General features: G+C 40.9%; 1 protein-coding gene across 6 annotated transcripts in view; it reads left to right on the forward strand.

Annotated features, from left to right (window-relative positions):
• ptpn4a (protein tyrosine phosphatase non-receptor type 4a) overlaps positions 1–27138 on the forward strand; it is a 287492-nt gene that overhangs the window by 230279 nt on the left and 30075 nt on the right. For all 6 annotated transcript variants that reach the window (XM_070875277.1, XM_070875279.1, XM_070875282.1 and 3 more), the window contains 8 exons: positions 346–504; positions 6412–6571; positions 11022–11105; positions 12802–12858; positions 14687–14843; positions 15033–15199; positions 16140–16230; positions 18775–18836. In XM_070875277.1, the coding sequence (XP_070731378.1) occupies positions 346–504; positions 6412–6571; positions 11022–11105; positions 12802–12858; positions 14687–14843; positions 15033–15199; positions 16140–16230; positions 18775–18836 (937 nt within the window). The remainder of the gene's footprint in view (positions 1–345; positions 505–6411; positions 6572–11021; positions 11106–12801; positions 12859–14686; positions 14844–15032; positions 15200–16139; positions 16231–18774; positions 18837–27138) is intronic.

Below are 27138 nucleotides of genomic sequence, written 5' to 3' on the forward strand. Positions count from 1 at the left end.
TTTGTAGTGGTTTGTGGCTTACTGCAAAAAGCAAGCACTATGCATTTGCTTTTTACAATAATGACTACACTTCAAAAGTAATTAATTGGTGGTGAAGTGTTTTGGCACACTTTGGAGGAAAAAGATGCTATATAAATTCAAGTTCTTTGTGTAAAGTTATTGTGAATATGCTATTTTTTTTTGAAGAGGCGAGTTGTGTGGAGTTTAGGAAGTGTTACAATACTGCCATAGTTGAGAACTAGTAAAATGCATGTTGATAGCCTTGTGATTGTATATGTCTAATTTGTTTTTGTTCTCCTTTTTGTCTTTGCAACTGAAACTGCCAAATAAATTCTTGGAATAAAGTCGGAACTCCACATTCACTCAGGAAGGAAGCCGACTGAGACCTTCATCTGTAGGACACTTGGTTGACCACATAGTACATGTTTCGTCAAGTGAAGTCTTCGCTAACCACAAATCTCCTTCCTCCACACAAGCAAACAGTATTATTCTGGAGTCATCTCCGTAAGTTTCCCATGCTGTTATTGAACACATGTTCAGGAGATTTATCTGTCTTGTGTTTGGGTGTTTAAGTTGTTTGGGTTTGGAGCTTAACATAGTGGTTGGGTAGGAGGAAAAATGGTTTTCTGCACTCATCCTGGTTTTTAACTTGCCTTTTCTCATTTATCGAGACCCACTGACATCAATTCCATATAAAAATGTTATAATGTAGAATTTTCTACAAACAAATCTAAATTGTTTTGCATGAAACTTGCAATGATCCTGCAACGTGGGTGTCATTGGTTATGTCGTGTCTATTCGCACATCGCAGCACCACAGAAGATAGGCTCAAATAGGAATAATACATTTCTCCAAAGTTCCCCCTCATGTTGTGCACAGACCATTCAAATTTTCGTGTGTGCGTGGTTTCTTCCATTGAAAAGCTGGCGAGCGGCCTGCGTCAGACCTGTAGATCGCTGCAGGCATGTTGCTTTTCTCGCCAAAATAATGGCAGTGATCAGTCCAGGGTTCTGTCTGTGATTGTGACAAACAGGATTTTGTCATGTGTCGAATTATAAAATATTTATTTAATATATCTTTTGAATTGTAGCTGGATTTGAGGTGAGAAGCCATAATTGCAGCTATTTCTTCAGTATTTAAATTGCAACTTGTGCAAAGCATGTGAGGCTTGAAATGGTCTAACTCTAGCTAAATTCGATTTGGGTAACTTCGTCCCTGAGGTACACTTCATTGATGTGAAGCTGAAACTACTTTGTATCAACACAAATTACAAGTAGCCTATTTTGATTTATCGTGTGTTTAAAAAAAAAATTAGCTTTGATTAGAATTAGCAGATGACTCATTTCCAGCCAACTTAATCTGATTTTTATTTTCTTTGACATTGGAGATCTTATACATTTTGTGAAAAGATAATTCAAATTTATGTTTTATTCATGATCACACACTGCAAAATATCAACATATTCCTTTTGGAAAGAAAAACAAACATGCCCAGTTCGGATAATGCAGCCCACTGCACAGTGTACATCATTAAGCACATTGCCTGGGGCTACAGCATAGAATATGGTTTCTAGACTGCAAAATAATCTGCTTTTATCTAACCATTCATAATGAATCTCAGACTTGGCTGGATAAACACAAAGCCATGCAGTCTTTGGTTAAACTTTGATTCTTGAAGCTCTCGGCTTGTTGTACTAATATGAAGGGTGCACTGTTTCTTAATGGACTTCAGAGCAAGTAATGACCTTTTCAAAGAGTGCAACTGTGCAATACAAGTAGCAAAATCATTCACCTTTTGTGGCTTAACACCTTTCTTTGCCTGTTGTAAGATGGGATTTAACCTAGGTTGACCTGTTTTGAAGAACTGCTGTGTCAGTCCTAACAATCAAAAGCTACAATGATTGTTGTTGAACAGATATAATCGTTTCACTTAAGTTCAAAAATATCTAGTTTGATTTAACGCAAGCAGTTGAAGAAAAGTCTTGCAATACATTTTGTTCAAAGTATTTCTCATTTTTATATTGAGAAGGGACAAAAGTTGTAAGTGTGAGTTTGGTGTGTTAAAATAAAATTTTCACTTCAACAGAGTCCCGTCATATCCGCTATATTTCCTGTTGGGCTTTCCAGAAGCAGCTCCACTGAATGAAGTGTCACATGCAACTTAGAACTGATTTAGATTCCAGGTGTGCCTGACCCAGGGAAAAAGCACCAGCAGCTGGGTGTGCATCTTGCATTCAATAGAGATGTATGCAATGCCTCTTCACTGGTGACGTGTCTTAGCATCTCTGTCTGTAATCAAATAATCCATTGAACCAGATTGTATCCAATATCCTTTTCTGCAAAATGGAGGTATTAATCCATTTAGTTTAATTGGGCCAACACCTTCGTATGGTAGCAGACAGACCTATGCTGTTTTTTTGTTCCTGGGATGTGGGCAACACTGCAAACCAGTATTTATTGCTCATCCGTAGTTGTTCTGAGGATATTGAGTCAACCATGTATCATGGGTCTAGACTCGGGTGTTGTTCAGACCTCTTGGGGATGACCGATTCCCTTCATCCAGGCTTTTCTTACCTTGGGACTCAACTATTCAAATGCTCTCCTAAACTCCTCCGCCACTCCACATCCCTCTCCTCCTTTTAAGATTCCTTAAAACCCATGTTTTTGGCCAAGCTTTTGGTCATCCTTGTTAAAATTTCTAACATTGGCTCATAACATAAGAAATAGGAGCAGGACCATTAGGCCCCTCGAGCCTGCTCCACCATTTAATATCGTGGCTGATCTGATCATGGACTCGGATCCACTTCCCTGCCTGCTCCCCATAACCCTTTATTCCCTTTTCTCAAAAATCTGTCTATCTCCGCCTTAAATATATTCAGTGACCCAGCCTCCACAGCTCTCTGGGGCAGAGAATTCCATAGATTTACAACCCTTAGAGAAGAAATTCCTCCTCATCTCAGTTTTAAATGGGTGGCCCCTTATTCTGAGACATGTCCCCTAGTTTTAGTTTCCCCTATGAGTGGAAATATCCTCTCTGCATTCATCTTGTTGAGCTCCCTCATTATCTTGTATGTTTCAATAAGATCTCCTCTCATTCTTCTGAATTCCAATGAGTAGAGGCCCAACCTATTCAACTTATCATAATTCAAACCCCTCCTCTCCAGATTCAACCTAGTGAACCTTCTCTGAACTGCCTCCAAAGCAAGTATATCCTTTCGTAAATATGGAAACCAAAACTGCACGGAGTATTCCAGGTGTGGCCTCACCAATACCATGTATAACTGTAGCAATACTTCCTTAAATTTTATACACCATATTCCTTTGCACTAAAGGCCAAGATTCCATTGGCCTTTCTGATCACTTGCTGTACCTGCATACTAACCTTTTGTGTTTCATACACAAGTACCCCCAGGTTCCGCTGTGCTGCAGCACTTTGCAATTTTTCTCCATTTAAATAATTTTTTTCTGCCAACGTGCATGACCTCCCACTTTCCAACATTATACTCCGTCTGCCAAATTTTTTCCCCCTCACTTAGCCTGTCTATATCCTTTTGCCGATTTTTTGTGTCCTCCTCACACATTGCTTTTCTTCCCATCTTTGTATAGTCAGTAAACTTAGCTATGTTACACTTGGTCCCTTCTTCCAAGTCGTTAATATAGATTGTAAATCGTTGGGGTCCCAGCACTGATCCTTGCGGCACCCCACTAGTTACTGATTGCCAACCCAAGAATTAACCATTTATCCCGACTCTGTTTTCTGTTAGTTAGCCAATCCTCTATCCATGCTAATATATTACCCCCAACCCCTTGAACTTTTATCTTTTGTAGTAACCCTTTATGTGGCACCTTGTCAAATGCCTCCTGGAAGTCCAAATGCACCACATCCACTGGTTCCCCTTTATCCACCCTGTTCGTTACATCCTCACAGAATTCCAGCAAATTTGTCAAACATGACTTCCCCTTCATAAATCCATGCTGACTCTGCCTGACCGAATTTTGCTTTTCCAAATGTCCTGCTACTACTACTTTAATAATGGACTCCAACATTTTCCCAACCACAGATGTTAAGCTAACTGGTCTATAGTTTCCTGCTTTTTGTCTGCCTCCCAGATCTTGGCCACATTATATGTCCTTATTTTCAATTTGATGCCATCCCTTATTTCCTTAGTTAGCCACGGATGGTTACCCTTTTTCTTAGTTTTTCTTTCTCATTGGGCTCGTTATCCATTTTTTTCCTAACCTCTTTGTGAAGACCTTCAGGTCTCTTTTTCTACATTATAGGCACTCTATAAAGATTGTTGATGATGATCCTGTCAATCTGATGATCAAGTAATATATTTGGTTTAAAAGAAAAAAGAATAATGTTTTTCATCAATTTACTGAAGTATTCCCTGTTAAGTTGAATATAAATGGATTAAGAGTATAGTGGTTGGTGGTAAACTTATCTGGTTTAGTACACAACTTGGCTTCTGTATTGCAGTTACTAAATCAAAATTGGGAGCTCCTGGTTATTTTTTTGACAGCATTTTAAAGAACTTTAGGGGATTTTAAACATGCCTACCTTTCTCATTCCCCCTACTCCAGCAAGTCAATGTTTTTACTAACGCTACTAAAAATGTACAAACTCATTAATAAATGGTTGATCAAGTATGTCTTTTTAGAAAGGAAGCAAATATTTTAAATCAAATTGTTTTCCAAGTGGGGCATAAAAAGGAAAAAAATAAATACATGTTTAAGGAACTTTTTTTGCACAGCTTTTAAATGCCAAGTGAAATTAATTGTTCGAGTACAAAGTGACTAGGTTAGGGAAGAAGAATAAACATTGGTCCCTGGAGTTTCCACTAGGACATGCTGGTAATCCTAGCGCAATTCAACCAAACCAGCGCAGAAGCTTGGAATTTGAAGCGCAAATTGAAGCGGCATAAATCAATTTTTTGCGATCGTTTTTTAAAATCACGCTGGAAGCCAGCCTTGCCCACAAAACTGGCCACACCCCTAGATGGAATTAATCGCCATAGCAGTTTTCGGCTAACTGCACTCGTTTGTGGGCCTTTGAAGAGGCTCTTAAAATTAAGCTTTTTTTTTAGGCACAAGGACACTGAGGCAGCTTTTTAAAAGCTTTGAAATGTATTTTTAATTAATTAAAACTGACTACTGTACACCAATGTAACTTGTAAATGATTCTGTAAAGTTTTTCAAAGTGATTCAGTTATTTAAAATCAGGTTACTCAGGTGGCAGACTCTGATTAAAAATGCTTTTTTTTTTAGATAAACCCATTTTCAGCTGTATTAATAAAACTGCACCAGGTTACCACTCTTAAATATATCAACTATTTTTATTTAAATTACATTGAGATGCTGCCCGATTGCGCTGATTCATGGACGATTTTACGTTTGCCGATATGCAAATTAGTTTGAGCGGAAACTTGAGCAAACAAACTTCTGAAAACTAGCGCAATTTGCACCCAGATCACCGATTGCGTCCAAAGCGGAAACTGTTGGCCTGGAACTATAAAATGAATGGTGTTAGTCTACAGAATGCAGCACAAGATTAAGATTTTTGGGGTATTAGTTGGCGAATCGTTGAAACTGTTCACGGTAAATAAGGCCAATAGTTTCTTGGGTTGTATGGTGCATGGAATAAAACTCCCATCACAGGATGTGAAACTGAGCCCACAGGACGTTAGTTCATCCCCATTTGGAATACTGTGCAGTTGTGGTCGCCATATTACAGGAAGAACATCACTGCACTGGAAAAGATGCAGCAAAGAGCTACAGATTGACACCTGGCCTCAGACACCTAAACTACAATGTGTCCCATTTCTTTCAGCTCGGTGTTGACAAAGCCATCCCTTTCGTCTCCTGTCTACATTGCATTTGTTTGATTCAGACACCAGCAACCTTTCTGACTATCTGCTCAAGTTGCATCAGGTGGTGCAAATCCTTGGCGTGTAGTTTGGAACTGGGCTGAGCTTTTTACTCTATCCACACAATCACCAAAGGGGCTTTCTGCCATCTCCAGAATGTGCCCTATTATGCTTCTACTTTTGTCCACCACTGTTGAAGCTCAAACAAAAACGAAAAATGCTGGAAACCCCAAGTAGATTGATCGGTCGTCATCTTTGAAGAAAACTGACAACTTACCATTTCAGTTGCAGATCCTTCATCATCAATGCTGACTGACCTGAGAGTTTCCCGCGTTTTTCTGTTTTCATTTCAAATTTCCAGAATCTGCACTTTTTTTGTCTTTAATGTTGAAGCCCTCCTGCATGAGCACCGCTGATGCATCCCTCCTGTTTATGCTTAGTGTCCATCTCTCCTTGTAAAGCACTCATAGTTTTTTTTGTACAAGTTCTATTGAAATGTATGAAGTCATCTGTTTGAAGTCGTAAATTTGTAACTTTCTTTTTAGTTGTCAGGAGACAGCTGGAGAAGGACAGCCACCTGCATTGCCGCCAAAACAGAAAAAAAATACGATAACACAGTCTCAACAATCTAACTTCTGCCAGCAGGAACTGGACCCCCACTTCCAAGACCTATTGGACGTCCCAATAACATCAGAAAAATCTACAGTAAGTTATTGTCCAGTTGAATAATTTTAGAATGTTTGAGGGATAAAGTCAGTCATCTGAACTGACTTAATAGTATATCAGATATACAGTGGCTCGAGGAACAGCACCTCTTTCGATTAGGCACTTTACAGTTTTCCGGACTCAACATTGAGTTCAACCATTTCAGATCATAACCTCTGCCACCATTTTTTGGATGGCAGCTGTTGTTTCTGCTATTCCCATTTATACCTCTTCTAGACACATTTTTTTTTACTTGTCCCATTACCATCTCCTTTTGCTTGCACCATCATTTTGTCATTTAATCTCTCCTGCCTATCTCAGATCTTCCCTTTTGTTCTTTCCTCACTTTCCCAGCCTCTGTACTTGCTTAAAACTTGTTACATTTCTAACTTTTTCCAGCAGGCAGGAGGAAAGGTCATCGACCTGAAACGTTAACTCTGCTTCTCTCTCCACAAATGCTGCCTGACCTGCTGAGTATTTCCAACATTTTTTGTTTTTACACAGTAATCAGTGTCTGCTTCACTTTAGATGTAGATTTAAAAGTAGCTGGAAAATGCTGTGTATATGGTCACAAATCATTTACAAAAAGTGGCTATTAAATTTTTGAGCCATACATTAAAAACTTGATTGTACAGTATTCTGCATGCAGTTTCTACACTAGTATAATAAAGCTGTATGTTTGACCTTGCATTACGTTCTTTAATGTACTCTGAAATTGCGCAAATGAACTTTAGGCTGATGCAATTCACAGAATTGATCAGTTTCCGATGGTGGGAAATTCTTTCATAATTATGAAACAAAGTTGCAGACTTGAGGAAATCAAACTACTAACATGCATGAAACCCATAATACACACAAGAATGAAAATGTATTTCTGATTGACTTTAATATCATAGAATGGTTACAGCATAGAAGGAGGCCATTCGGCCTGTTAAGCCCATGCCGGCTCTCTGCAAGAGCACGTCAGCTAGTCCCACTCCACTGCCCTTTCCCTGTAGACCTGCAAAAAAAATTCTTCAAGTACTTATCCAATTCCCTTTTGAAAGCCACGATTGAATCTGCCTTCGCCACCCATTCAGGCAGTGCATTCCAGATTCTAACCACTCGCTGCGTGAAAAAGTTTTTCCTCGTGTCACCTTTGGTTCTTTTGCCAATCACCTTAAATCTGTGTTCTCTGGTTCTCAACCCTTCTGCCAATGGGAATAGTTTCTATCTACTCTGTCTAGTTCCCTCTGTTCTAAGGAGAACAACCTCAGCTTCTCCAGTCTATCCCTGTAATTGAAGTCCCGCAACCCTGGAGCCATTCTTGTAAATCTTTTCTGCACCTTCTCTAAGGCCTTCACATCCTTCCTAAAGTGCGGTGCTCAGAATTGGACACAGTACTCCAATTGAGGTTGTACCAATGTTTTATAAAGGTTCATCATAACTTTAAGTTGTACTCTATGCTTCTATTATTAAGGCCAAGATCCCGTGTGCTTTCTTAACCAATTTCTCAACCTGTCCTGCCACCTTCAACGATTTGTGCACCTGTACCCCCGGGTGTCTCTGTTCAAGCACCCACTTTAGGATTGTAACCTTTAGTTTATATTGCCTCTTGTTCTTCCGACCAAGAAAAGCAGTGGTCCTAGTACCTAGGTTTAACCTTATAAATCAGTGAAAGTAGTCATTTGGTCCTAACGTGGCTATATTCTGTGGACCAAGTGCTGAATTCAACAGAAGTATAGGGCCGAAGTTTCGGCCTCAGTTGCTCCTGATTTTTTGGAGCAACTGGTGTAGAACGGAGTATCTTTGAAATTCAAATTCTTGGCATTTAGTTTGTTCCATTTCTAGTCAGTTAGAACAGTTTCACTTTGGAACAGAATATTTTTTTCAAAAGGGGGCGTGTCCGGCCACTTACGCCTGTTTTCAAAGTTTCGGCAGTGAAAACTTACTCCAAACTAATTTAGAATGGAGTAAGTGAAGATTTTTGTACACTCAAAAAAAAACCTTGTCTACACTTTAGAAAATCAGGCGTAGGGAATGGGGGGGGGGTGGTTTAAAGAGAAGTTTACAAACATTAAACACTTCAGTTTTACAAATAAAGAGCCATCATTAATAAATGATAAAAACATCAATAAATCAACCAATAAATCAATCAAAAAAAATTAATAAATTTATTTTTTAAATCAATAAATAAAACATTTTCTACTTACTGACTGCAGCACCGGGAACCCTCCAACAGCGTGCTGGGATTGGGGGGGAGGGGGGGGGGTGGAGGGAGGAGGAGGAGAAGGGGGGGGGGCGAGGGGGGAAAAGGAGAAGAGGGGGGGGGGAAAGGAGGGGGCGGGGAAGGCTGAACGGGCCGGGTCCAAGACTTCGGGCCGGGCCCGGTCCCCAGCACCAGATTTACAGGTAGGTGGCGTTGGGTCGGGTCGGGGTTCGGGTCCTGTCCGGGGGCGGGGAGTGGGGGGAAGCGGGAGTCGAGTCGGGTCGGGAGGAAGCAGGAGCTGGGTGTGAGAGGAGCCTTATTCACGCAGCCCCAGTGAGGCCATTCGGCCAGAGCTAGGGGCTGCGTGCTTCGGGCCCCTCCCACACAGTTTTGGGTGCCTGGAGCTACTGCACATGTGCGCCCACTGTAGCGCGCATGTGCAGAGGTCCCGGTACTGTTTTCAGCGCAAGGACCTAGCTCCGCCCTCCACAGCTCGTGCTGCGCCGCGCCCGGCCCAAGAGGACCAGCAGGGAGCCGGAGAATCTGGAAGTTTTTTTTAGGCACACTTTGTGGCGCGAATAACGGGCATCCAGGTCGGGGCTACGTCGTTCTAGGCGTGGCCTGAAACTTGGGCCCTTAAAGGGGGAAGAAAATTGTGCTAAGATGGGAATGACTTTGCAGACTCTTGTTGCTACAGAAGGATTGATTCAGTTTCTGAATTAGCCAATGACATCCACAACCTGCAAGTCATGGCATTACTGCAGTACATCATCATCATCATAGGCAGTCCCTCAGAATCTAGGAAGACTTGCTTCCACATGAGTCCTTAGGTGGCTATACAGTCCAAAACGAGAACCACAGTCTGTCACAGGTGGGACGGATAGTCGTTGAGGGAAGGGGTGGGTGGACTGGTTTGCCGTAAGCTCTTTCATCTACCTGGGCTTGACTTCTGCATGCTCTCGACGACGAGACTCAAGGTGCTCAGCGCCCTCCCGGATGCACTTCTTCCACTTAGGGCAGTCTTTGGCCAGAGACTCCCAGGTGTCAGTGGGGATGTTGCACTTTATCAGGGAGGCTTTGAGGGTATCCTTGTAACGTTTCCGCTGCCCACCTTTGGCTCGTTTACGAGTAGAGCGCTTGCTTTGCGAGTCTCGTATCTGGCATGCGAACTATTGTGGCCTGCCCAGCGAAGCTGTTCACGTGTGGTCAGTGCTTCAATGCTGGGGATGTTGGCCTGGTCGAACCCGCTAACGGTGCGTCTGTCCTCCCAGAGGAATTGTAAGATCTTGCAGAGACATCGTTGGTGATATTTCTCCAGCAACTTGAGGTGTCTACTGTACATGGTCCATGTTTCTGAGCCATACAGGAGGGCAGGTATTACTGCAGCCTTGTAGACCATGAGCTTGGTGGCAGTTTTGAGGGCTTGGTCTTCAAACACACTTTTCCACAGGCGACCGAAGGCTGCATTGGAGGTGGTGTTGGATCTCGTCGTCAATGCCTGCTCTTGTTGATGGGAGGCTCCTGAGATAAGGAAAAGTGGTCCACATTGTCCCGGGCCACGTCGTGGATCTTGATGACTAAGGGGGCAGTGCTATGCGACGAGGACAGGCTGGTGGAGGACCTTTGTCTTACTGATGTTTAGATTAAGGCCCATGCTTTCATACGCCTCCGGTAAATACGTTGACTGTGTCCTGGAGTTCAGCCTCTGCATGTGCGCAGACTGTCATCCATGTATTGTAGCTCGACGACAGAGGTTGGGGTGGTCTTGGACCTGGCCTGGAGACGGCAAAGGTTGAACAGGTTCTGTAGTTTAGTTCCACTCCAGCGGGGGGGGAGCTTGTCGACTGTGAGATGAAGCATGGCAGTGCGGAAGATTGAGAAGAGGGTTGGGGCGGATGTGGATTGGGTCTGTGATGGATCCGTTAGTAAGGATCACAGCCTGCATGTTGTCTTGGAGCAGGTCTGGAAAATCACATCTATGTGCTTACAAAACTGGCCTGTAGATTGTAGGAGGATGGGGAAACTGAGGGAGGTTGCTTTCATTTCATTTCACAGAAAAGGTGAGAAAGGATCTCAAATGAACAATCATTCGCTTTAAATGGTAATTGGTTAACTTGTGCCTCATTTCTTGAAAATTGACCTCGAGGGTTGAATGTTAATAGCTCATGTTGCGCCATTACCTCTTAATTTGTAACCTTTCAGAAGAATCTCCAATCTGTTCAGTACATATGACTTTTAATATCTTGTTTCTGCTTTCTTCAGCCAAATGGTATCGTTCCTCATGACAATCTAGTTCTGATAAGAATGAATGCAGATGCGAATGGGAGATTCGGTTTCAATGTTAAGGTAGGACATCTTGCTCATATTTACAAACTCTTATGCATGTGCATCAACTATTCTGAATTTAAGTACATTTAGTCTTGGCAAAAGCATATTTAGCCACAAATAAGGATTTTTCTGACCATTTTCTATAGGGATTATTTAAAAAGGTACCTAGATAAAAGGCGGTTGCAGAAAGCTAAATGTTTTCCACAGGGACTAAACGATGAGCAATCTATTAGTTTGTATGGTAAACACCTCACACCCATTGTGTTGGAAAATCCTTTGATCCCAACTGCTGAGGGAGGTAAAAAATGAGACACGTTATAAAAACAAAATTTGACACTGAGCCACAAGATATTAGGACGGATGGTCAAAGAGAGAGGTTTTAAAGAGTGTCTTAAAGGGAAAATGAGAGCTTTCGGGAGGGAATTCCAGAGCTTTAGGGTCTTGGCAGCTGATGGTACGGCTATCAATGATTGAGCAATTCAAATCAGGGATGCTTAAGAGGCCAGAATTAGAGGAGTGCAGCTATCTTGAGGGGAAGGGATGGGGTGGTTGTGGACTGGAGGAGATTACAGAGCTAGGTAGGGGCGAGCCCATAGAGGGATTTGAAAACCAGGATGATTATTTTAAATTCGAAGCATTAACTAACCAGGAGCCAATGTAGGTCAAAGCACGGTTGAGCAGGACTTGGTGCGAGTTAGGACACGTGCAGCCGAGTTTTGGATGACCTTAAGTTTACGTAGGGTAGAACATGGGCAGCCAGCCAGGAGTGCATTGGAATAGAGAAGTCTAAAGGCACAACGGCATGGATAAGGGCTTCAGCAGCAGATGAGCTGAGGCAGGGGCAAGTCGGACGATGTTACGGAAGTGGAAATAGGTGTTTTTAGTTATGGCGTGGATATGTGATCGAAAGCGCATTTCTGTCAAATATGACACCCAGGTTGCAACCAGTCTGGTTCAGCTTCAGGCTGATACTAGGGAGAGGGATAGTCTGTGTAAGCTGATGTGGGCTAGTAGGGGGTTTCTTTTATCTTGTATTACGTGAAAATGAATGAAACAGATTGAATTGAGTGAGTCCAGTCATAATAGCAGTTCTGTATATGTACATTGCTGTGAAATATAATGGCTTAACAATTTGTGTCTGGCCTTGACACAATGTTTGCTCGGTCTGCCTTCAGAGAGATGGAACAAATACCTATGTAGAAAAACACTGATATGAGTCCGGTTACATGGGGTTATTTTTGCTACACCCTCGGATACACTATCGTTCAAGTGGATATAGGGCAGTGTGACTCCCATTTAAAAAGTCCGTGCTCATGCTGCCACTGTAATGCTCGTCATCAGCTTGGTTTGGGCAACAGAAATTGGTACAGGTACAACGTCTGAAATTTGGAATTCTTGGGACCGAATCCGTGCCGGATTTCGGGTTTTGCCAGATTTCGGATCTTGCCGATCGCCGAAATGTCCGGTTTTCGGACAATTCCCATTTTCGGAATTCAGGATTCAGGACGTTGCACCTGTATATTTAAAATGAACATTTCTGCGCACACATATCTCGTATTGGTTGTGGTCAATAATTTTTTTTAAAGCAGTATGTTGCACCTTGTATTCTAATTGACTGTTGGGAGCCTGTTCTAGCATGTCATGCTAAATTGCTCATTATGTTAAAAAAAAATTACTATTTAGTGTAATAGTCAGTTCTGTTTCATTTTTACAGGGGGGTATTGATCAGAAAATGCCAGTAATAGTATCACGAGTGGCACCTGGAACACCAGTGAGTAGCTGTCTACAAAGTTCTATATGAAGTAATATTTTCTCAGCAATGCATGACACATTAGGAATCATTAAAATTGGCATTAATTGAGTTTTCGAGGATGTCCCAGATGCAGTGGTTCTGAACCTGATTTTTGCCAGGGAAAAACAGGCTTTGCAGTTTTTTTTGAAAGGGACCCGGATATTGTAATAACACCTCAAGCTGCAGTACTCTCTGTAAATATACATAAAACTATTCCTATAGCTCAGTGAGAAAAACATTTGCAATTTAAAAAAAAAAGTAAACTCTTCATTTATCCCTGTAGAGTATTACATCCTTCTAATTTCATGTGATTTCAGTCTGATTTGAAAGAATGTGGGGATTGTATTTTAATGTCATTATCTGGACACCAAAAGCTATATATTAATAACTTCAATTTCACTGACAATCTGCAAAGCCAGCAAAATGAAAAATCTAAAAGAAATGCATGATTTTTCTCTGAATTTACTTGGCTTTTTGGGGGTACCATTTTCCCTTGATTTTTTGCCTGCTTTTTGATGCTAAAAGAGCCTTTAAGAAGCCTAGGTTTTTAAATAACCAAAAAATAATAACTTTCATGATCCTAAAAAACAGAATGCAGATCTGCCTGCCCAGTAATATTCCCTTGTGTATTGTGGCATCTGGGTTTTAGAAGAATGACTTTCTGGCATGACTTTTTCTGTTGCAAGTGAGGCACGTTTCAATACACCTCATCTATAAGCATGAATGGTTACGTAGCATCTTGCCCCATTTAACAAACCTCTTGCAGCTTATGAAGCTTTCTACCTTCAATACTTTTTGGAAAATTTGACACACAATTTTTATTCGCTAAATGTCAAACTGTGAAGCTAGTGAAATATGTAGAGAGGCCAGAGAAAAGTGAAGTTTAACTAGTTCAGTAAAAGATAAGGGAGTCGAGGGTTATGGAGATAGGGGGGAGAAGTGGAGATGAGGCCAAGATCAGATCAGCCATGATCTTATTGAATGGAGGAGCAGGCTCGATGGGCCAGATGGCCTACTCCTGCTCCTATTATTATTAACTTCAGCTGGTGTTCAACCTAGAGGGTTTGCTGCCAGCAGGCATTCAGACTAACACGACATTTTTTAAGTTGAACACAAAGCAATTGGTAGTGTAGGTAACCTTTGAGTGTGATATATAGGATATAATGGCTCATCGGTGTATCCTGGAACAACACCAGGTTATTTCTTTAAGCCACATTATTAGGACTTGAGCATATAATCTAGGGTGATACTTCAGTGCAGTACTGAGGGACTGTTGCATTGTCAGTTAGTATATTTCATAGAGAAATGAAAGAGGTATGTCTGCCTTTTCAAGTGGACTGAAAAGATTCCATTTTATAAATGAGATCCTTCATTCAACACCACCTAACTATACTTATCAGGTCATTTATCTCACTGCTATTTGTTGGCCTTTGCTGTGGGCAAATTGGCTACTATATTTGCTTACAAAAGTTATTCATTAGCCATGAAGTACTTTGGAACATCAGTATGTAGAAATATTTTTAACTATCTGGGAATTTGAGCCAATATTAAGGTATTGTTAGGTGTAATGTTAATATCCAGTGGTGGTCCATAATTGTTTTTTTCTTGTTTTTTTTCGCCTTTCGGTAGGACCTTTCTGGTTCAGTAATTTTGCAAGAACTGAGTAGAATTGCTTGAATGCATAGATGTTGCTGAAATTAACCTCTACTATAAAATTTATGTAACTTTTAAGTGTGACAATCATTTTAAAAGTCTGATTTAAATGGCTATGAACATTTAAGACATCTTCTGTTCTCTCAATGTGTAGGCTGATACTTGCGTTCCACGACTCAATGAAGGCGATCAGGTTGTACTGATCAATGGTCGGGACATATCAGAGTACACACACGACCAGGTTGTCATGTTCATCAAAGCCAGCTGTGAGATTCACTCCGAAGAACTAATACTATTGGTTCGGCCCAATGGTAAGTATGGGTCTTTAAAAGTGAAACTGATGCTTTGTAAATAGCGAAGTAACTTACTCAAGCTCAAAAGCTTTCTTGTATCTAGCATGTGTAACTGAACTATCTAAACCCAATTTCCCGAGTGTGGTATACTGCATTCCTTTTAAGTACATTCTACAATTGTGTGAATTTTTTTTTTGTCTTCTCAAGCTGTTTATGATGTTGTAGAAGAGAAGGCAGAAAGTGAACCTGATTTTCAGTACATTCCAGAGAAATCTCCTCTGGATGTAACCCACCAGGATGACGATGCCTTAAGCGACTCAATGATACATTTACGAGATGGTCTGGAGACGGGAACTATTCTTGCACAGTTTGATGTGAGTATCTTATTATCTTGTATTTTTGTTAACCGTGTGAAAGTGCATAATTTAATCATTTTTCAGACTTGCATTTACTTGAATAAAAAAAATAGCATTGAGCAAGTAATACAGTATCCACTAATCAAAATCTGAGCACGATACTCATTATCGTACAAGACCTATGTTACCTTTATATGCGGTGTGGGTAAAAAAATAAACTATTCCTTGGCTCCGTGTCACAATTGCAGCTCGCTTACTTCAGTGCCCAATACCTAGAAAGAAAATAGTTATGTCGTGCCTTATCGCTCATTTTCTTGTAGAATTTCCCCCGACTCATTACTTTTTTGGACTTGAATGACTTTTAATGTAAACAAATGCAGCATCCATTCTATAGGAACAATGTCTCACGAACAGCAATGAAGTGAATAACCAACGAATCCATTTTTACGGTGACATTGGCTGAATGAGAAACACCAGGAGAATCCTCTGTTCTTCAAATTGTACCATGGGATCGTTAACATCCACCTGAACAGGCAGACAGGACCATAATATCCCATCCAGAAGTCATCACTTTGGAAAATGCAGAACTTCCTCAAGATGCTTGAAAAAGGGGGAAACTATTATTAAAAAAAAATATTATTCCGGTTTAAAAAGCAATTTAAGGAGTATTCACTGGGGAGTTGAATGAGATGAGCTAACACAGCCGCTAGTTGAATTGGATTAAAAGCTATTGATAACTAAATATGCATGTTTGAGTCCAAGTAAGCGTTGTATTTTTGAAACAATGAAGCTGATTTTAGTTGAAAGTTAACGTGTATGATTAGTCAACAACTCCATTATCGCTGGATCAGGATGGTAGAAGGTGAACTAGATGAACCTTGATCTTTTTTCATCTAGCAATTCCTGTGTTCCTATGTCATCTTCGCTGAAGGTAAAACTGTTCTTTTTTTCTTCTTAGCAACTGTATAGAAAAAAGCCTGGTATGACAATGTCATGTGCCAAGTTACCTCTCAATATTTCCAAAAACAGATACAGAGACATCTCACCTTGTAAGTAAAGTTTGCTTTAATTTTCATTTTATGCCATCAGTACAGCCAAGGAATTTATAATCAGCAAGATCTTGCAACAGAGAAGCCTTTCTGTTTGGGAATTGTACCACAATCTGTGTTTATTTTGTAATCTCCAAAGAAAACAAAGGACTTCTGTTCTGAAACCTGTCTGTTAACCTCTTCAAAAATCTTGCAGAATTTCTGATCCCAGCACGATTTACGTAAGGGAACCTCATTCTCCTAAGTACAAGTGCTTCATTGAAAATAGGGTGTACATTGTGTGTTCTATTAACTAAAGTTACAGTACCCCATTTGCAATGTGAAATGTTACTAAATTTGAGTGAACAAAGCTGTTTCCCAGTATTTCGTTATTGTTCTAGATTAGTATTTCGTAGGGCAAACCTTTAGTTTAGAAAAATTGGTCCATCTCTTTCTTGTGATAGTTCCTGATTCTATCATTCATAGGATCACACAGAAACAGGCCATTTGGCCCAACTGGTCTGTACCGCTGTTTATGCTCCACATGAGCCTCCTCTCACCCATCCTCCTTTTCTGTTCTCCTTTATGTATTTACCTAGCTGCCCCTTAAATGTGTCTTTGCTATTTGCATTAACTACTCAATGTGCTGGCAAGTTCCACATTCTAACCACTCTCTGGGTAAAAAAGTTTCTCCTGAATTCCTTATGGATTTATTAATGTTTATCTTGTATTTATGGCTCCTAGTTTTGGTCTCCACCACAAGTGGAAACATCTGTCTACCCTGTCATAATTTTAAAGAACTCTTAACAGGCCACCTCTCGGCCTTCTCCTTTCTAGAGAAAAGATCCTCAGCCTGTTAAGTATTTCCTGATAGCTATAACTTCTCAGTTCTGGTATCATCCTTGTAAATCCTTTTTTGCACATTCTTCAATGCCTCTGTATCCTTTTTGTAATACGGAGACCAGAACTGTTCACAGTACTCTGAAGTGTAATCTAAGCACAGTTCGATACAAGTTTAATGTAACTTCTCTGCTTTTCAATTCTATTTCTCTAGAAATGAACCCCAGTGCTTTGCTTGCATTTTTATGGCCTTGTTGACCTGGGTTGCTACTTTTAATGATTTGTGAATCTGTAACCTCTGATGCCTTTGCTCCTCTACCTCATTTAGACTTATTTTCCAAGGAATACGTAGCCTCCTTATTCCTCCTTAAAATCCACCATCTCGCACTTATCTATATTGAAATAAATTTGCCATTTACATGCCCATTCTGCAAATTTATTAATATAATTTTGTCTCGCTCTTCCTCAATAGTAAGTATTCCTCCTTCCCCCCCCCCCCCCCCCCACCCCAATTTGGTGGTGGTCAATTAAGAGCATGCGTTCGACCAAAAAAAAACTACATAAATACTAATTGGAAATAAAAGTGCATGTTGCAAAATATATACAACTTGAACATTTAATATGCTATTGTGTTTTTCGAAGTTGAATGTAACTTCAGAAATTAAATATTACTGCTGATTTAATAAAATATGTTCTAATCCATTCTAATGTTAATTAAAATGAAATGAATTGCAGGAATCCTTTTGTGGTTGATAGAAAATATTGTGTTTAAGCTGTAAAATGCTGAATGGTGGTTGAAAGTCTTCAAATGCACACTTTTGCCTTAAAATAGTCAGAGAATACAATGTGCAGGAAAAAAGTTTTTATTGAAGTTAATCTGAAAATGTACAGGATGAATTGTCTGCGTGCTGAAGTGAAGTTGTATTTTGACTTTTTAACATTACATTGTGGTTCCTGTCTCTGGAATCATGGTACAGCACCTTGTGATTCTTTTTTCTCTAACCTTCTTTATCTCTTCTCCACCCAAAAACTGCTTGTATTCTATATTGTGAAAAGGTGCTAAAAACCTGTGCATTCTCCACACAACTGTTCTTTAACCTACTGTTTAAGTAATTAATATTTGTTTACAGTATCCCTATCCACTGCTTTATAAATTCACCTTAAGCACATGGATCAAGCATGTCTTGTTACTCTTATTATTTGGTAATGTTTTGTTACTCCTGTTGTTATTTGGTCATGTCCACACTTTTTTTGCTAATCCCTGCCACATTTTTTCCCATTCATAACCTTCAACTAGGCTTCCACTGATCTTTTTGTAGAGAAACTTAATTCAGTCCCACGATTATAATTTTTCTGCTCCAGTGTAATATTAGAAACTCTTTGCCGCAGTGAAATTCATTGCAATGTGACTTGAAAGAAAAATCTGTGGTGCAGTCATCTTGTGTGCATCCTTACATTGTAGATCAGTCTAAATTGAACATATTGCCTATTTGACAGTCAAGGATTGCAACTGCAGCAATCTTAATACCAGAATGCTGTATTTTTACCCATCTGTGATTGCATTCTGTAGTGTTAACATGACATCCTATCTTATTGTAATGTGAAACCCTCCAGCCTGTGGCATAAGCATGTTGTATTTTCCGATCGCATTGTTGGATTCTTTTCCTGCATTAGGCGTAACTGTCCCATTGTGTGAACTTAACAACCTTCCTGCTCTTCTTACAGATGATGCAACACGGGTTATTCTAAAGGGTACAGATGACTACATCAATGCAAATTATATAAATGTGAGTAGCATAGTGTGCTTTTGAAATTGTGTACCACATGACGTTCAGCTATGTGTGAAGAGACTATATGCAAAATGTAATGCCAATAAAGTAACCCATTTGTAAATTATACATGATTTAACAACTTGACCATAAAGATCCAAAAAAAAGTCCGATGGTAGCTCACTGAGGAATATATCAGTGTGCTATAATTGTCCACTTAGTGCTACATGAATCATATAAAAACTCTTGCTAAAGTTGTGCCACAAGTATGAAATTCAATATTGGGCTGGATTTTCGTCATTTTTTCGATCATTTACCACCGAAAGTATGACCGGTGGTAAATGCATCGCAGGTTACCACCGAAATACTGCCAATTTAATAATTTAGCCCCGAAATACCACCGGTGGTTTTAAAAAAAAAAAACTACCGATCTTATTTTTTGGCTGTTTTAATGACCTCATTAAGTGACTGCTTGCTGCCTTAATTTTGCATTTTTTTTAAATGCAAAAAAAAATAATTTCTGCATTTCCAGATTTATTAAAACTCATTGCCATTTTTCTTCAAGATGATCAAACTGTCACTGTCTGAAATATTGCTGGGGCTGTCCTGAGTGACGCTCTAAATTCAAAGGACTTGCTAAATATTTATATTTTAACCTTGGGGGTCAGAGTGTACTTTGACTCTGCATTATGTTTTCCTTATATGAAATAAAAATTAATGAAAGTAAAACTAACCAGGCTTTGGCACTTTGTCACAAAACCTTTGGTCTCATCAGTGAATATTTTTATTTGATGATTGGGGGTTGAGGGGGTGGCTTCAACAATAGAATATTTATTGCCAACTCTACAGAACAGACAACTTGTGGTTCAAAAGTAAGATTGGAACAGACACCAGAATCCTGAGCAATATGGGATTTACGACTACTGTTCATGTGGAGGCTAAACACCAACATGGACTGTTTGAGCTGAACAGCCTATTTCCGTATTATAATCTCTGTTATCTTTTAAATTCCTTATTCATTATTTCTCCTAAACATTTTATTAAAATTAGCTTCCTTCATGATTTGGTTTCTTGGAGTACAAGCCGGTTTTATATGTTACGCCACTAATTTCCTTCAGTGATCAGAGTTATATCAGTCCGTGCAATTTGTGATCATTGCATGGCTCCAACATACTGATCCAAGAGAGATGGGGCATTGCCATCTCTGCTAAAAATTAACTTAAGGCAACTGACTGTTTAATATTGGATTGGACCTTAGAGTATTCTGTTAGCAGTACAGCTTTAATAACAAGAAAATGCTTAATTTGCTGATTTGGCTTTAATTATAGATTTCTTTATTGTAGCGTCAGCCATGGCTCAGTTCTGTTCAGCACTCTCGCCTTTGAGTCAGAAGGTGGTGGGTTCAAGTCCCACTCCAGCGATTTGAGCACCACAATTTAGGCTGTTACTCCAGGGCAGTACTGAGGGAGTACTGCATTGTCAGAGGTGCCATTGTTCGGATGAGACATTAAACCAAGTGGGCGTAAAAGATCCCATGGCACTGTTTCAAAGAAAAGCAAAAAAAAAGTTATTCCCGGTGTCCTGGCCAATATTCTTCAATCAGCATCACTAAAAAGCAGATTGTGGTCATTATAGTTGAGTATTTAAAATAAACACTTGAGACCAGGTCTGTGTTGTTCTCAACTGCCTATTAAGCGATCTAAAAGCTGACCACTGCAAACAGTTCATTTGAGCCCCGAGACCCCTTCTTAACCCTATAATTATAGCAGAGCTCGAAATCCCCAATTCAGTCCCCCTTTTTGATACCCAGCCCAAGAATACCAACCGAATTCTGCTCCATCCTGTGTCCCCTGCTCCATTCTATGGTGATCAGCCACGCGGTTTGGGGGACCCGGGATGTAACCTACGTCTCAGAATATTTCTGGATGCTTGGCAAGTAATTTTTCCTGTTTCCTAATTAAAGCCTTTGCTTTCCTTCTCCGTTGCCTCTTTCTGCATGCCATGCATAACCCAATTCCCCATCCAATAGCTAGCCCTAACTGTATGACCACCAATGAGAGGCTACATGAATCCATAGATGGATATTAACATTCACTCCCCAATTCCATACATGTTCCCACCACTGAGTGTCCTTCTGGATTTCCTCAGTGTCCTTTGAATGCTGTATAATATTTTCCAAAATCTAATGATGTCCTTTTACTTTCTCAGTATCCTTTTTCAATTGCGTCAAATGTTCTTCGAGACGGGAAATATTTTGCCAACTTGGTGTATCATTGTTCCATTTCATCATCCCATCTCGGGTTGTTTAAAGTGATCTTTTTGACATGTTCCTCTCTTTATGGGAATAGGTATCCAAGACCTATTTTGACCACAGTTTTAGGCGTAAAACAGAAATTAGGTTGTGGGATCGCACATATGACATTATCATGCTCGTACTCTTTTTCCTTGGCAGATATGCAGTACGTCCCATCATCCCAGACTGCCACCTCAGTCCCTCCCTGACTAAGGGGGCTGATTTCCAACGTGCAATTAACCGTCTGAGTGAACCCACACGCGATACATTGCCTTCCTTCGATGGGGTGTGCGCACACTATCACACCCAAATATTGCATGCCGCCATCGATGTGCACCCCTTGCAATGGGCCACTTAGTTTCACCGCAAAGGGGGGCATATCGTGGAATAAAACCTGGGATTGACCTTGTGTATCTCCTGTGTTCTGTACTGTGCGTAAAACATAAAAACAGATAGTAAAAGCTTTTACTGACATATAAAACGGAAAAGAGTGACTAAAGTAAATGTTGGTCCCTTAGAAGATGAGAAGGAGGATTTAATAATGGGAAATGTGGAAATGGCTGAGACCTTAATTATTTTGTTTCGGTCTTCACAGTGGAAGACACAAAAACCATGCCAAAAATTGCTGGTAACGGGAATGTGGGAAGGGAGGACCTTGAGATAATCACTATCACTAGGGGGGTAGGGCTGAACAGGCTAATGGGACTCGTGGTAGACAAGTCCCCTGGTCCTGATGAAATGTATCCCAGGGTATTAAGAGATGGCAGAAGTTATAGCAGATGCATTCGTTATAATCTACCAAAATTCTCTGGGCTCTGGGAAGGTACCAGTGGATTGGAAAGCAGCTAATGTAACGCCTCTGTTTTTAAAAAAAAAGGGGGCAGACAAAAGACAGGTAACTATAGACCGTTTAGTTTAACATCTGTAGTGGGGAAAATGCTTGAAGCTATCATTAAGGAAGAAATAGCGGGACATCTAGATAGGAATAGTGCAATCAAGCAGACGCAACATGGATTCATGAAGGGGAAATCATGTTTAACTAATTTACTGGAATTCTTTGAGGATATAACGAGCATGGTGGATAGAGGTGTACCGATGGATCTGGTGTATTTAGATTTCCAAAAGGCATTCGATAAGGTGCCACACAAAAGGTTACTGCAGAAGATAAAGGTACGCGGAGTCAGAGGAAATGTATTAGCATGGATAGAGAATTGGCTGGCGAACAGAAAGCAGAGAGTCGGGATAAATGGGTCCTTTTCGGGTTGGAAATCGGTGGTTAGTAGTGTGCCACAGGGATCGGTGCTGGGACCACAACTGTTTACAATATACATAGATGACCTGGAAGAGGGGACAGAGTGTAGTGTAACAAAATTTTCAGCTGTCGCAAAGATTAGTGGGAAAGCAGGTTGTGTCGAGGACACAGGCTGCAAAGAGATTTAGATAGGTTAAGCGAATGGGCTAAGGTTTGGCAGATGGAATACAATGTCGAAAATATGAGGTCATCCACCTTGGGGGGGGGGGGGGGGGGGGGGAGAGAGAAACAGTAAAAGGGAATATTATTTGAATGGGGAGAAATTACAACATGCTGCAGTGCAGAGGGACCTGGGGGTCCTTGTGCATGAATCCCAAAAAGTTAGTTTGCAGGTAATCAGGAAGGCGAATGGAATGTTGGCCTTCATTGCGAGAGGGATGGAGTACAAAAGCAGGGAGGTCCTGCTGCAACTGTAGAGGGTATTGGTGAGGCCGCACCTGGAGTACTGCGTGCAGTTTTGGTCACCTTACTTAAGGAAGGATATACTAGCTTTGGAGGGTGTACAGAGACGATTCACTAGGCTGATACCGGAGATGAGGGGGTTACCTTATGATGATAGATTGAGTAGACTGGGTCTTTACTCGTTGGAGTTCAGAAGGATGAGGGGTGATCTTCTAGAAACATTTAAAATAATGAAAGGGATAGACAAGATAGAGGTAGAGAGGTTGTTTCCACTGGTCGGCGAGACGAGAACTAGGGGGCACAGCCTCAAAATACGGCGGAGCCAATTTAAAACCGAGTTGAGAAGGAATTTCTTCTCCCAGAGGGTTGTGAATCTGTGGAATTCTCTGCCCAAGGAAGCGGTTGAGGCTAGCTCATTGAATGTATTCAAGTCACAGAGATAGATTTTTAACCAATAAGGGAATTAAGGGTTATGGGGAGCGGGCAGGTAAGTGGAGCTGAGTCCACGGCCAGATCAGCCATGATCTTGTTGAATGGCGGAGCAGGCTCGAGGGGCTAGATAGCCTACTCCTGTTCCTAATTCTTATGTTCTTGTGTTCTGTCCAGAGGGTTGGCTTCTGCGCCCTCTATCTGTGGGATAGCTAGGACCATAATGTATCAATTTCACTTCTCTGCTAATACAATTACTTGGGGACAAGAACACTTGTGTTGTCTTGCGAACATCACAGAGGATAATACCGTCCTTAGTCCATTTGGACAACTACTCATTACTTATCCAATCAGGTATTTTTCCTTGTTTCATCTGGTTTACATTGTATCGGATGTTCCCTAGTAACCATGTATCATACATTGCACATACAAGTTCTTTGTGTTTCTTGGGTTAGATCATTTAGTCGCACACTTATCTTGTTAGTTTGGGCATGAGGCTCTCGAATATCCTCAACTTGCAGCATTTGCCTGGTGACCTCATCCCCTATTTCTGACAACTGAGATACTTGAGGGGAAATTTCTTCATCCTTAGCCCAACGCCCGAGAACTCTTTTACTAAGTCTTGGACCTCTTGGTCTATACTGGAACATGTCAAATGTGTTAATAGTTGCCACCCCCACCGCATACTGATAGTGTGTGTCGGTTGTTGTTAGACAATAGATAACATGAAAACTACACATCATCTCGTGGTTCATTGTCAGACTGTCTCAATCATATGTACCATAAGTAACACCTCAGCATCTAGCCGCTGTGACCCCCTGTTCCCCATTTCACTTAATGCCCATTGTACTTGGTCCTCAATTGGCCCAATTGACTATCCAAATTCATTATACCTTCTCTTTGGCAGTTACACTTTTAACTCCTTTCTTAGTGATATTTACTTGCCTACACAAATAAATAAATTCTTAATGAAACCCGCGCCCCAAGTCTCAGTTTGGACTGGGGTAAAACAAACATTCCCGTCCCAATGGGACAAGTCAAGTTGGTACCGTACTGGTATTCCCGGTGTATAGTGCTGACATAATATTCACCCTTCCCTCTTAATACAGATCGTACAGGAAAATGCTGACCCGCAATTACCTTCATGCTGCAACTCCATGTTATCCCATTGCAATTAAACCCGCATGCAGAGGCTGCATGTTCTACCACGTTGTAGAGGCAAATGAACATGTCCTGAGCTTGAGCACACCCGCTTGGGTTACATTTCTGTTGTTTATTGTATCCTACCAAATTTTCTCAGGCATGATTGGGTAATGCCATATATCTCTTAACAAGGTGATGTCATTCTGTTCCTGTAAATGACATTTGTGCCACCAGATATACCTGTACCAACCTTCTGACTTGGCAGAGAGTCTTAGTAAGTTGATAAGTGGACATCGCCCTAGGTCTCAAATAGTTACCCAGGATGAGAGCTTTCCCTCCAATATGCTGCAGGTTTCCTTGGGCGTGTTCCACTAACCAAGATCCATACGTTACTTCGAGCCATTTCGTTGAAGACTATTTGTTCCCTTTCTATAATCTGGTTTACACCTTTTTTAGCATTAAACCAGTTGCAACATATTAATCAGGCCTCACCGCCTTCTGTTATGATTCTCCCCAATAGTCTCGGCACCATTCTTGTCCAGGTACGATCAAGCCCATCACTCTCCCTGAATTCAGTGCAGGTTGTGCCAAAATCCCTTGATCATTCTCCCATGTAGCCGTGCTGTTTTAGGCTTGCACCACCCAGATGGTCCCACTTTGGTCAGATTCAATATTGCAGGTACCACTTCGTGATGCACATCATGTTATAGTATCATCTGAGTTGGGATTACCATTAGTCCATTTGTTGGCCCTGGGATGTGTTTATGACAATTCGCTCTTCCCACAAATCTGTTTATTGATTGGAGAAGAAGCCTTTGGATGAGTTTTTTTTAATCTCTGCTTGTACAACCGTGCTCCCGTCCTTGCACCCCTTGATGTAATGGACAGTTACAGTGGTATGATTACCATGCCACTGGTAATGTACCCCTATCCTATACTCTCGGCCATCCCTACTTCTACCATTCACGATATGTCTCTTACTACAATGTGAGATTGGCGGGGTTTGCGAGGCATGTGTGTGGACAGGAGGTGGTTCCAGATCTGGGACCTGAGGAGATTCTTCCAGCTCCCATGTCCTGTCCACTTTCATTTGGATCATACTGTACCTGATTAGGTGGGGGTATCCCATTAGGCATCCCTTCTTCCTCATCCCCCTGGAGAGGACTAATCCAGCTCCCCATGTTCATAACTGTTTCTTCTTGTCTCGGTACCTGCTGGTGAACTGAAAAAACGTAATCATTTAATTTTCCTAGGTAACCGGGCTGTATATACCATGAGACTAGCTTTATCAACGATATTATACGGTCCCTTACACTGGAGTTCAAAACTTCCCCCCCAGGCATAGTTTTGTTCCATTACCTCCCACTCCTGAGATTTACTCGGCTAGATGTAGTCGGTTATGGTGGCGTGCTGTCCTGATCCCTCGGGCACAATCCACTAACCCCTTTAAACAACATCGCCTCTTCCCGATGGTCACCTACTTAAAACAAAGGAAACAAAGAATCTCCGGTGATTTTCTTTGAATTAAGAACATTTCTAATTTTCAAAAGGTATCGCCCACTGAATTAAAACAGAGTTCACAGCTGCCTGGGAAAGAGTTAACTTCCTTTGTTTTGAAAGCCGGCAAGAACACATACCATCAATCAATGTCCACTTCCGTTCCACAGCTCGCAGTCTTTTCAGTCTAATTCTTAGTTAAAAATCTTTTCCTTTTGTAAAGTCTCTGTGCTTTTACACTTAAAATAAACATTCAAAAAAACAACTTCACGCACAGTACCATTTCATCCTTTTCTCCCCAGTTACACATTGGTCAGAATTATTTTTAAACCATACCAATTATTAATGTGAAATGCCTTGTGTCCAGAACTTAAAGGCTCTCCACACCATTTACACCAGCCAGAATTTTATCATGGCCGTAATAAAAAGTCTGATTTTTAATAGGTTAATTAACCTCAGTAATTCCAATCTTAAACTTCCCAATAGCACTTGGAAAAGGGGGAGGAGCCACACAAAGGAATATACCTTCCCAAAAACTTTAACCACCAAAGAAAATCACCAGAACAGTAAGAAAGAAACATGATCGTCCCTTTTCTCCTTTTTATTGAGTCATAACCATCCACTATTCCTTAAACCAGTTTCAATTTCTGATCCCCGTGCGCACTTTGTGCACATCCCAAGTATATTTTAAATCAGATGAGGGTTTCTGTCTCTACCACCCTTTTCAGGCAGCGAGTTCCTGACGCCATCACCCTCTGGGTGAAGAGGTCTTTTTTAAACCTCCCCCCAATTACTTTAAACCTACGTCCCCTACAGGTTTTAGCACTTTTCTCTGCTAGATGCCTCCAATTTCATGGTTTCAATTCCCACTGAACATTTTTTTAAAGATTCCTTCCTGCTTTTTTAAACGGTCACCATAGCAACTAACTTCGACCCTTATCTCTTGCAGCACAAAGGGCCCCCTCTCTTTCCACATTCCACACATCATTTTGTCCGAGTTTGTTGCAGTTATAACAGACTTTCGGTTTTCCTACCACCCCCACTGTTTCTAATTAATAAGGGCTGCTGGCAGTTGTTTCTCATGGGGGGGGGGGGTGGTATGTCTCACCCGTGGCATTGGTTGTAATCAGCTGCCTTTTCTGCCTAAGATCAGCCCCCCACCCCAGTCTATATATCATTGTCCTTTTCGCGTGTCATGACTGGTGCTGTTGCCATCACGCCTACTGTCAGTTTATCACTATTTC

The sequence above is a fragment of the Pristiophorus japonicus genome, chromosome 3 (assembly GCF_044704955.1).
Source record: "Pristiophorus japonicus isolate sPriJap1 chromosome 3, sPriJap1.hap1, whole genome shotgun sequence".
Lineage (NCBI taxonomy): Eukaryota > Metazoa > Chordata > Chondrichthyes > Pristiophoridae > Pristiophorus > Pristiophorus japonicus.